At 32.1% G+C, this 12,612-nt stretch overlaps 1 protein-coding gene across 1 annotated transcript in view; it reads right to left on the bottom strand.

Moving 5' to 3' along the window:
- The window catches only part of CACUL1 (CDK2 associated cullin domain 1), an 80,107-nt gene that overhangs the window by 50,493 nt on the left and 17,002 nt on the right, over window positions 1-12,612 (bottom strand). The window contains exon 3 of the mRNA XM_051981525.1: window positions 11,443-11,545. Within this exon, the coding sequence (XP_051837485.1) occupies window positions 11,443-11,545 (103 nt within the window). The remainder of the gene's footprint in view (window positions 1-11,442; window positions 11,546-12,612) is intronic.

Here is a 12,612-nt window from a genome sequence, read left to right on the forward strand (position 1 = left end):
GACAGTTTTCAGGAGAAGAAATCTATGCTATTGACCATCATGCCCTAATTCACTAATAATCAGAAAAACACCAAAAAGTACCACCCCATACAATAAGACTGGCAGAGCTGACAAAAAAAGAAAATGACATGCTGGATGGATAAGAAGAAACAGGTACACTAATGCCCTTTTGGCAGACCTAGGAACTAGTCCAGGCATTCTGAAAAGCAATTTGGAACTATGCTCCAAAAACTACTCAACTATGCCACTACAGGTCTACATATTCTAAAAGATAAATTTTAAAAATGGAGAATGGCTCAATAAGTTGTGGTATATGAATATGATGAAATACTATTCTACTATAAGAAATGATGAAGGGGATGTTTAAAAAAAAAAAAAAACAAACACCTGGGAAGACTTGTAAAGTACACACACACACACACACACACACCTGGGAAAATTTGTATAAACTAATATAGTCATGTGAGCAGAACTAGGAAAACAATTTAAGCAATAAGGACATATTGTAAAGACTGTATTGTAAAAACTCCATTAAGATAGGAACTGACAAACACAAGAACCAACCAAAATTCTAAAAAATCCATGATGAAGCATGCTACCCACCTTTAGAACTCAGATGATATTGAGGCTTTTGGGGGGTCATAGATAGTACAAAAATTTATGTTATTTGACTATATATATTTTTCTTTGCTTTCTTGCTTTCTCAATGGAAAGGATAGGGAGTACAAGGAAAGGTATAAGGAACATTAAGTCTGACCTACAGTTCTACCTTCTGACACATATTGATTGTGACTCTGGCCAAGTCATTAAAACTCTCAAGTGTTCTAGAACAAAGCTTCTTAAACAAGTGTACATCTGCCTTTTCTAGACTTGATGAGCAGAAAGACTAAAAATGAATGACAAAAGTCAACAAACAAGACATTCTTATTATTGCCTACTTCTTACAAAATAGATACTATTTTATCAATAGATTTAAATCCAAATATTTTTAAAATTCTGGAGTTCAATTTGAATTGAAACTAAACTAGTTGGGGGGGGAAGGTCTACATAATCTATGTTAGTTGTATTCAACTGTTCAAAATTTTCTACTCAGTTAACAAGAATAATCTTGCTTGTGTTTCTATTGGGCTTATATCCCAAAGAAATACTAAAGAAGGGAAAGGGACCTATATGTGCCCAAATGTTTGTGGCAGCCCTGTTTGTAGTAGCTAGAAACTGGAAAATGAATGGATGCCCATCAATTGGAGAATGACTGGGTAAATTGTGGTATATGAATGTTATGGAATATTATTGTTCCGTAAGAAAAGACCAACAGGATGAATACAGAGAGGACTGGCGAGACTTACATGAACTGATACTAAGTGAAATGAGCAGAACCAGAAGATCATTATACACTTCGACAACGACACTGTATGAGGACATATTTTGATGGAAGGGGATTTCTTTGACAAAGAGACCTGAGTTTCAATTGATAAATGACGGACAGAAGCAGCTACACCCAAAGAAAGAACACTGGGAAACGAATGTGAACTATCTGCATTTTTGTTTTTCTTTCCGGGTTATTTATACCTTCTGAATCCAATTCTCCCTGTGCAACAGGAGAACTGTTCGGCTCTGCAAATATATATTGTATCTAGGATATACTGCAACATATCCAACATATATAGGACTGCTTGCCATCTAGGAAAGGGGGTGGAGGGAGGGAGGGGAAAAATCGGAACAGAAACGAGTGCAAGGGATAATATTGTAAAAAAAATTACCCTGGCATGGATTCTGTCAATACAAAGTAATTATTAAATTAAAAAAAAAAAAAAAAAGAATAGTCTTGCTCATTACAACCATTAGGGTTAATTTAACACAAAACTCACTTTAAAAAATTTAATAGTCCATTATGTGTAATATATTACATGAGAAACCTTAGGATAAAATACAATCCTTGCCCTTAGGGAGTTCACAAATTAGTAGGAGATCATATATTCAAATAAAAATATAACTTTGTGGCTGAAATATGCATTATCTAATATGTTATCTAATAATCTAATATGCATTATCTAATTAAGCCTCAGAACTAACTCTGGCAAATACATTAAAGGAAGTATAATTTTAGTTTTCTAACTAAATACTAGATATTAAGGGGAAATTTTGTGGAGTGATACACAAAAGGAGTCCTGAAGGATAAATAAAATATTCATAGTTTAAGGGCAGGTGTATCTGATGGGAAGAAAGAAGCAATTGCCTAATTTAAAATGTCATTAATATAACTATTAATTTGCTTACTCTAATTTCTCCACGTGGGGGAAAAAAACTTTCACATTACTATAAGCCTCAGGTTAGCATCCTAACAATAAAACATGGTGTGAACAAAGACACAAGAGCAGGAAGTAGAGATAGGAAAGTATCATTTAGTATCAGTTCACGTAAATCTTTCCAGACTTCTCTGAAATCATCCTGCTGATTGTTTCTTAGAGAACAATAATATTCCATAACATTCATATACTATAACTTATTAAACTACTCCTCCACTCAACTTCCAATTCCTTGACACAAAAAAGGGCTGCTACATGTGAGTCCTTTTCCCTCTTTCAGGATCTCTTTGGGAAACAAACCAATGTAAAGATAATGATGGATCAAAGGTAGGCACAGTTTGATAGCCCTTTGGGCATAGTTCCATTAATTTATATATTCTGATTCTACTAAATGACTTCAAAGGATTATATGACACAAAATAATTTAAGATCATATGTCAGTGATTTATCTGTATGATATACATTCCACCTTTTCATATGGATGCAGACGTCACAATTCCTTTATGCTTTTATATACCATACAATTTTTTTATTATTATTTTCATTTAACTTCTCCAAGGAGAATTTATCTAATTCACTAAAAGTATTTTTCTTTTAATGTTATGAGAGTTTCAACATACCATTCTATCTGATTTTCTACCAATTAATTCTCATTCTCACTAAATTAATGACAACCATCTCCTTCTTCCCGTCAGATACATCTACCATCATTTTTATGACACTTCTTGCTGGTAGCAGGCAGCCACAGGTTACAAAAACTTGTTTATAAGGAAGTGACACACTCTATAAACAATACTTGAGAAGTGTTATTAGGAGGACTAAAATAATGATCTACTATAAAAGAGCCAATACTGTGTAATAAAAACCAAAATCAATTTGATTACATTTTAGCAAAATAATAGAATGACATTTTTGAAAAACTTATTCTTTTCAGCAAAGTCTAATTTAAAATGTCATTAATGCTACTATTAATTTACTTACTATAATTTCCTCATTGTGGAGGAAAAAACTTTCACATTAATATAAACCTCAGGTTAGCAATAAATTCAATCTCTAAACTTCCAAAACAGCAGCATCGGCAGTCAACCTTTTCAACCATATGCCACAAAAGAAGTCAAGATTTTTAGACTGTTTTACTTCAGTTTTAAAATGCTATCTCAAGAGGAAAATGCCCTCAAGTCCACTACATTAAGAACTCTATGGAGTCTGAAGCCACCACAGTTGCTTTTATATGAGAAAAAATAAGCCCATATCCTCAAACTGCAAAGACTTAATGGCACAACACAAATACATCAACCTCAGAAGTGAAGTCTACTGTTAGCCCACACATTTTACATTAGACACAAATATACACCCAAAAAGAAAAAAGCCATTGATTTCTACAGAGAATACATTATCCCCAATTATTTCCAAATAACTAGTTTTCTTTTATCATAACAATATATTAAACTGATTTTAAGCAAAGTCTAACATATTATGTTTTACTATCTTCTTAAACAGCAACATAATTAACATAATTAACTTTTTCTCCATGACTCCAGATTCATTATTGTGAATATCAATGTACTTTAAAAACTATAAAAATATATTTTCTAAAAACTATCATTTGTATGTTAACTTAACATCAACATACATTTTCAAGACCATAAAATGGATCACAATAAATTTGGAGAAAATTCTAACTAAAAGTGACAAATATTATCTTAATAATAAATAAAAGAAGTTCTCTCATTCTCTTTGTGATTAGATTTTTCATTTTCCTTAATAGTTTAGCTATTCTAACTTTAATTTAGATGGCAAACAATAGTCTCTATCACCTTCAGCTTTAGATTTAAGAATTAGACTTAGAATAACTGATAAAATATAACTAAGCATTTTCTACACAGGAACACTGGAGACTAGATACCAAAGCAACAGAGATGATGAAAATAGGCACGCTCATAAATAATATATTATATTTTTCATTTTTACTCATTATTCTCAATAGTCAGAACATAAAAACCCTACTTCAATGGCTCCTTTAGCCATTGGATTCCTTAAAACAAAACGAGTTATTTTCTTCAGATAGTGGCTTCAAGTTTTTGGCAAAAAAAAAAAAAAAAGGCAGATTTTCAAAAGTTCTATTTAATGATAACATTTTATCTTACTTGACACTTGTAACAAAACCATGCTATCTTAAAAACTCTAGCAAGGAAGTAGTGAGCTGATGTATCTTGAAAATTAACTTTAATGGTTTATCTGGTTTTGGAATAGCTTCAACAGTTAAACATTACATATTTTAAAATCTTTTGCAAAGCTTTATAGTATGTTATGATCCTACACAGGGCAAAAGAGTAATGGCAAAGTTTTCCTTATTTGCTCCAATTTTAAACTTTCAAATAGTGCATCTCAATTTACAAAAAGAAAGATTCAATGTACTGCTTATTATAGTATTTTGGAATACATAACAGTGTACCTTTCCTGGACAAACAGTTATATTTTCAGACTACTTTATTTAATATTTCAGTGTTCAGTATTCTCCAAACAAAGTATTTTTAGGAAGGAAAAATGAACAAGTTCATATAGTCCACACGCCAAAATGATCAAGTGCTGCTCTAGATGACACAGATAGTGATACACTAGAACCCTTTGCGATTTTTATCTGACCCTCTTACTTACATTGGAATAAGGTGCTGAAAGCAAAGAAATAGAACTGTAATCAAGTAAATAGGAAAATAAGGTGGATTTCTTCCCTTTTCTTCTTCCCCCCTCTCTTCTCCTTTCCTCCCCCAAAACTCCTGACAAGCTCTGGTAAACAGAGAGAGAGAAAAGGGTGGAGACAGGAGAGTACACAGAGAGAGACATAAACCAAGGGACAGAGACAGGGAAAAGAGAAGAGAGGGCAAGGAACAGACACAGAGATGCTAGAATAAAGACAGAGAGACTGCTTTAAAGACTTTCATATACTATTTAATAAAAAATAGTCTACGTTTTTAGAGATCATTAGTAAATATATGTAACAAAGCTAATAACCACCCTTCAGTTTAGCAAAAGGCAGTAAAAAAGTATGCAATCAGAGGTTATAAGATCTAGGTTTGAACTCTACTGTTTGATGCTTCTAAAATAGATTAACCTCTCTGAGTCAGTTTCATCATGTCACCTGAATCTACCTATATCACTTAATTATTCTGAGCAAAATGTTTTGTAAATCTTAAAGCACTATATAAATGTGAATTATTAAGATCATTTTTTAACTAAATACTCAAGCATTAAATTTTTAAGAGTCAGAATGTAACTTAACAGTTAATTCTACCTTATTTTGTAGAGGCAAAAACTAAGACTCACAAAATAGTATCTTGCATTAATGGTCACAAAGCCTAGATTAGAACCTAAGTGCTTCCTAATATATATATTATACTACCGAATTTTCAAGTGAACTTGGAAAATGAAAAACAAATGAACATAATAATATTAAAAATAACAAAATAATGTAATAATTAATGTTCAGTGAATAAGTAACCATCAATCTCCACATTGACTTAAAGAGGACAAATAAGTTATTTTGAAATATTCACAATGTAAAATCTTTTCGAGAAAAGCCTTGTGAACATGTTTCTTTGCAAAAAGGTGCCACTAAGAGGAGTTTGTATAGCACTCTAGTGCCCTCTAACTGTAATTTTTTTTAAATATGCCCTTATAATTCATAAATACACACAAATTAGACTTACAGAGATCCTAAATTCACTGTTAAGACTATATACAGTGTTTCAATTCAATAGTCAGAATAACAATGTATAAATACATCTAATGTGACAACAGTAAAGCAGGAAATTTTACTGTTCTATAAACTTTATAAGAAAGCATGTCAAACTATATTTTGCCTACCAGTTTTCAATTATAACTTATTATATTTCTTTTATCATAAAAATATATTAAACTGATTTTAAGCAAAGTCTAACATATTATGTTTTACTATCTTCTTAAACAGCAACATAATTAACATAATTATATTTTATATATTTTATTATATTTAGAAGCATAGAAGTGTATTATAGTTTTTTAAATATTTCATTCACTGACATCTAGAAAGGTAGCAATTTCAACATTATAGTTAGAAATTTCTCCTGGGAATAGAAGTCTAAGAAATAGCTGCTATAACAAAAAAAGATTATCTAGTATCTAGTCATAAAAGCCAGCATTCTCATTAAAAATTAAGTTTAGAACTGTTATAAACAAAATTTCCATTAATCAAGAAAAAAAAGTGCAAAAAGACTAAAGAGAAAAAAGCATGTTACGTAATTTGTAGAAAAAAATAGTAGTCTTCTATAGTTGGTAACTGAAGACTACAAGGACTATTTGGGTGAGTAGATACAAGGAATAATCAAACTGTAAGACTATCTCCTACCCAAAATATAAAGGCCTCAGAGATAATCAGGAGAATGGAAACAGTCCAATCAGAGACATAACAAGAGTGGGTGGATCATGTTTTGCCAGGAGGGGAAATGTAGAGGGTATCAACAATACTATCACAGGATATTCAATACCATCCACACACACTTTATCCCCTCACCCCACATACAATGAACTTTCCAGAAAATAAGTTCCTCCCTGGTTCCTAGAAAATGGACAGTCCATCAACAAAGAAGAAACTCTGAAGAATCCTGAGATGGATTACCTCCTCCTGATGGCCATGCTTTAACCAGGGTGTGTGTGTGTGTGTGTGTGTGTGTGTGTGTGTGTGTGTCACACAGAAACACAAAAAATGCTAGTTAACCCTTTTGCTCTAGAGTACACTGACTATTCTTCAAGTACTGAAATGCTTCCACATCACCAGCCTGAAAAATTTAAGTACTAATATATAGCAACAAATGACTTTCCAGAAAGGTAAATTACTATAATACAATGTAACTAACACTGGGGGGGAGGGAGGGAGAAATGGTACCTGACTATCACTCAAAACTTCATTGTGGTAGCAGCAAAATAATGTCAGAGTTTAATGTCACAGCAGAGCACCTTCTCCAACTTATTCTCTGAGATGTTATATCATATTCATTGATAATGAACATATTTTATTTAAGTAAAGATTTTTCACTGTTTTAAATGCAATAAATAATGGAAACTAGAAGGCAATTCATACCTTATTAAAAATTTCTTTCAAAATACCATAAACAATGAGAAGGTTAAAGGAAAGGAAAATGGATTTGTTAAGCAACTACTAGATGCCAGACACTGTATTGATCCTTACAACAACCCTGGATGAGAAGGGATAATATACCTCTTTTTTTTTTTTTTAATAACTTTTTATTGATAGAACCCATACCAGGGTAATTTTTTACAACATTATCCTTTGCACTCACTTCTGTTCCGATTTTTCCCCTCCCTCCCTCTACCCCCTTCCCCAGATGGCAAGCAGTCCTTTACATGTTGAATAGGTTACAGTATATCCTAGATACAATATATGTGTGCAGAACCGAACAGTTCTCTTGTTGCACAGGGAGAATTGAATTCAGAAGGTATAAATAACCCGGGAAGAAAAACAAAAATGCAAGCAGTTTTATATTCATTTCCTAGTGTTCTTTCTTTGGGTGTAGCTGCTTCTGTCCATCTTTGATCAATTGAAACTGAATTAGCTCTCTTTATCGAAGAGATCCACTTCCATCAGAATACAACCTCAAACAGTATCATTGTTGAAGTATATAATGATCTCCTGGTTCTGCTCATTTCACTTAGCATCAGTTCATGAAATATACCTCTTTTATAGATAAAGAAACTAAGGCAGAAAGAGGTTAAATGATTTGCTCAGGGTTACTGAAGTGTGTGAGGTCAGATGTGAACAAGTCTTGACTCTAAGCCCCATGCTCTCTCTACTGTATTACCAGGTTACCTCTAATCATACTGCACCACCTAGACGCCATATTTCACAATAAATTCTAAATGGATCTATGACCTTTATTAAAAAATTAGAGAAGGAAATTAAAGATGATTACAAAAGATAAAATGTTCAATTTTATTTGGCCATTTTCACATAATTAAAAGGCTTTTCACAAAATTAATGCAATTGGAATTAGAAGATAAGTAAATTGGAAAAATATCTTTGCAATAAATATCTCTGATAAAAGCATTCAAGATACAAAGGGAATTGATAGAAATATATAAAAACAAGATTAACTATACTTGAATAAGTGGAAAAAGAATATAAATAGCCAGTTTTCAAATATGAAAATGTGAACTATCAATGATCACATTAAAATGCTCCAAATACTAATTAGGATAATTAAAATTTTAAAAACTTTTAAGGTTCTATCACATACACATCAGACTAGCAAAGATGACGAGGAAAATTCCAAATGTTGGAAGAACTTTGGAGATCACACTCATATAATAATGGTGAAACTATGAACTGGTAACAATTTAGTAAAGCAATTTGGAATTATACTCAAGAAATCATTAAAATGTAATCACTGTTCTAAATCCAACTTATCACTACTAAACATAAGCCCCCCAAAATAAAGGAGCGTATATACAAAAAAAATTTATGCCAATATTTTTGATAGTAGCAAGAAGTAGAAACAACTGGGTATACAGTAACAAAGCAGGAGCATAGATTTTAGATCTATAGATTTTAGAGATAGCATAGTCCTCTGAAGAAACTAAGGTAAATAGAGGTTGCTTGAACTACCCACATATACCTGACTTGAAGAACAGAATGGAATACTACACCAAAGTAAATGACAAATATGAAAGATTCAGAGAAACTGCAAAGACTTGCATGAAATAATGTTAAGTAAAATAAGAACCACCAGAACAATTTATATAATTATAATAATAAAGGGGGTAGGGGAATCCTTTGAAAAAAAGGACTTCTGAACTTAGATATAACCAATCATGACTTCAGGAAACTAACAAAGGAAAAAGTTTCCTGCCTCCTGACAGAAGGGTATGAATAGAGAGGTAAAGGATTTTTGTAAGTGTTCAATCTTTCAGGTATGTCCAACTCTTCTTAACACTATTTGGGGTTTTCTTAATAAAGGTAGTGAAGTGATTTGTCATTTCCTCATCAGCTCATTCTATACATGAGGAAATTTAGGCAGTTAAGTGACTTGCCCAGAGTCACACATAGTAGTGTCTAAGATAAGATCTGAACTCAAGATAAGCCTTCCTCACTTCAGACCCATCACTAACTGTGCCACTTGTCCCAAAGACAGAGGATATATATGTACATTTTCCAAAATAGGACAGTGATTTGTTTTCCTTGACTATAATTTCTTGTCATAAGGGTACTTTTCTACTGGGTGGAGAGAAGATAAGACAGCACTGTGGCTCTCCATTGGAGGATCCTTGGGAACTCTTGAGACCCTTTCAGGAAGTCCTCAAGATCAAAATTATTCTTACAATAATACTAAGATGCTTTCCTTTCTAATATGATAAATATTGTTATATGTTATAACCCATATAAACAAAAGTTCTTTGGGATCCTGAATTTTTAAGTGTGAAAAGATCTTGAGATCAAAAAGTATAATAGTTACAAAGTAAATGGCAGTGACTGAGATGCAAACCAAAAAAAGCATTTAAAAACACTTAACAGAAAACAAAAGTTCTAAGGAGACAAAATAGGGAAATTATATTACAACTTTGTTTTCTATATATAACAAACTATACATAAAAGTATTTCATGATTTCTTATGTAATATCTCACTTTAGTTCATATACTGTGTTTCTTGGTGATAAAATGCATGAAAAATTAAAAAAAATTGATGAAGATTGGAAGCAATTTATACAATAATGTAAAAAGTGCTAAATTTGGAGTCAAAAAGCCCTGGTTTAAAATCCCAAATCTATTAAATTACCTGCATAACTCTACATAAGTCATAATTCTTAAGATTAAAAAGTTATCTTCCTTCTCCAGATTCCACTACTAACTACATTTTTCTCACTAATGCATAGGATGAAAGTTTTCTCAGATTCCAACTTTACTCTGAAAGTTCACTCTATTATCCTTCAAAACCTTCTTCTAACTGCTCAGTCCCTCCCAGAACTTCCATTTTATTACAACCTTCTTCAAACCATCCACTTTGCAGGTTCCTATATTATTTCTCATCCTCCCTCGTTAGAATATAAGCTTCACAAGAAGAGGGGATGTCTTTATGCTTGTGTTTGTATTACCAATGCTGAGCACAGTGTTTTTCACATAACTGGAGCTTAAATAAATGCTTGATGATTTGTTTTTTTGTTGAATTGCAAGCGCTGCCAATTCTTTTTATGGTAAGTCATAGGGATGTGTCAAAGACGGTTCTCCAAGTATATACTAATGTATCAAAATAAAATGCACCGTTCTTATTTATTTTTTTAAAAAAGCAATGAACTAAACTAAGATCCCTTCCATTTAGAATCTAAGATTCAATGTTGATATAACTAAATATAACTTATTCCCAGAGGTATTTAAGAAAGCCATCAACTTCTAACACAGGTTAAAAGAGAGATGGAGGAGAAGGGAATAGAAGAGGGAAGAGGAAGCAACAGCTTAAATGCAAGATATGGAATTATAACTAAAAATAGTAACTAATCATTATAATAGAATTTATATAGCTTTTTAAGGTTTGCAAAGTCCTTGACAAATAAGTCATCTGATTGTCACAAAAACTCTGGGAAAAAGATATTATTATTAACCTGTTTATTTAAAGATGAGGGAACACAAACAGATAAAATGATTTGTCCAGGTCACACAGCTAGTAATTATGTAAGATGGAATTTAAACTCAGGCTTCCTAAGTCTAGATTAAGCCCTTTATCAACTTCATCACCTAGGTACCTAAGTTTGTTTTTTCCTTTTTTTAAATAAACAAAACATAGTAATAAATGTCATTTAAGGCTCTATTACACACACTTGGACTATAGGAAAGGGGAAATAGAAAGGGAGAAGGAAGAGACTCAATATAAAAATCATCACAATTTATAGTTCAACTTTTAAAAAGAAATGCACATCTCCAAAACAAGAATTATATGGTTTAATCAACTTTGAAAGCCTTAATAATTATGTAAATTGTGAACCATTCAATGAATTACGTCCCTAAAGCCATACTACACATGCTATTCCATTTGCACAAAACAGGTTGAGGGGTGGGGAGGAGAGGGAGAAGGAAGATCAAGGAATTCCTTACCTGCAGCTCCTTTGAGACTCTCTCTAAGTGGTTAGTTATCTTTTTAATCAGATCACTATACATCTGTTCGGAGTGCTGCTGGCAAACACATTTATACACACAGCTGCAAAAAAAACAAAAAACTGCTTTTACAGTGAGATACTTACAGCAACTTAAATTTAAAATAACTATGCAAATGCCCTGTAGACAAAAGAAAATTGAAACTTTAAAAAACTGGTCCCTAATAAATAGGTTTTATCTTTTGCCCTCAAGTAATATTATTCAATTATATCAAAATGTTCAGAAAGGTAAAGTTAAAATTATCACCTATTTAAAAAAAAATATTGGCAGTTGTGCATAATCAAATGGGGATCAGGTGGGAGAGGAAGAAGAAACATATTATAGATCTGTACCTGTCACTAAGAGGCTTGATTTTTTTTTTCTTTCAAGGGTATCAGTATCTATGACTATAACTTGTAGTTAACCATTATAACATTAACTATTACAAGCTTCTGAAATACAGTAAGATCTTAAAATGTCTGTTCCCAAAGAAAAATGCATTTAAGTTCAAACAAATAGAAATGCTAGGAAATCTCTATTTCAAAATTGTCCATTTCCCCCAAAGCTCATTTTAACCAATATGCAGCTTATTTTTTACTTTACAAATTAAATGTATAGTTGTTTGTGAAAAAGCAGCGTTTAGCACATTAATATTGGTTCTGGACTTGAGTTGTTCAGTATTTCAGTCTTGTCTTACTCTTTACCACCCCATTTGGGGTTTTCCTGGCAAAGATCCTAAGCATGGTTTGCCATTTCCTTCTCCAGCTCATTTTATAGACCAAGAACTGAGGGAAAACAGGATTAAGTAAATTGCCCAGGGTCACATAGTAAGTGTTTAAGGTCAAATTTGAACTCAGGAAGATGAGTACACAACATAACATACCTAGTTATGCATTAATAATTGTATCTTTTTATAGTTTTTTTGAATCATTGTTCAGATGCACAGAATTATAGCAAACTTTTCATAGAGAAAAAAATATATCATTAAAATTTCTAATGCTGCATTTCTCCAAGACAGAATACATAACCATTTCCCCCTTCAATTCCATAGTCCCCTATTAATTATTCTTAACACTAGTATTCTCAACAAGGTTGAAAACCTACAATCATCTAATCTCTCCTTAATCCCCT

The sequence above is a fragment of the Antechinus flavipes genome, chromosome 2, assembly GCF_016432865.1.
Source record: "Antechinus flavipes isolate AdamAnt ecotype Samford, QLD, Australia chromosome 2, AdamAnt_v2, whole genome shotgun sequence".
NCBI lineage: Eukaryota > Metazoa > Chordata > Mammalia > Dasyuromorphia > Dasyuridae > Antechinus > Antechinus flavipes.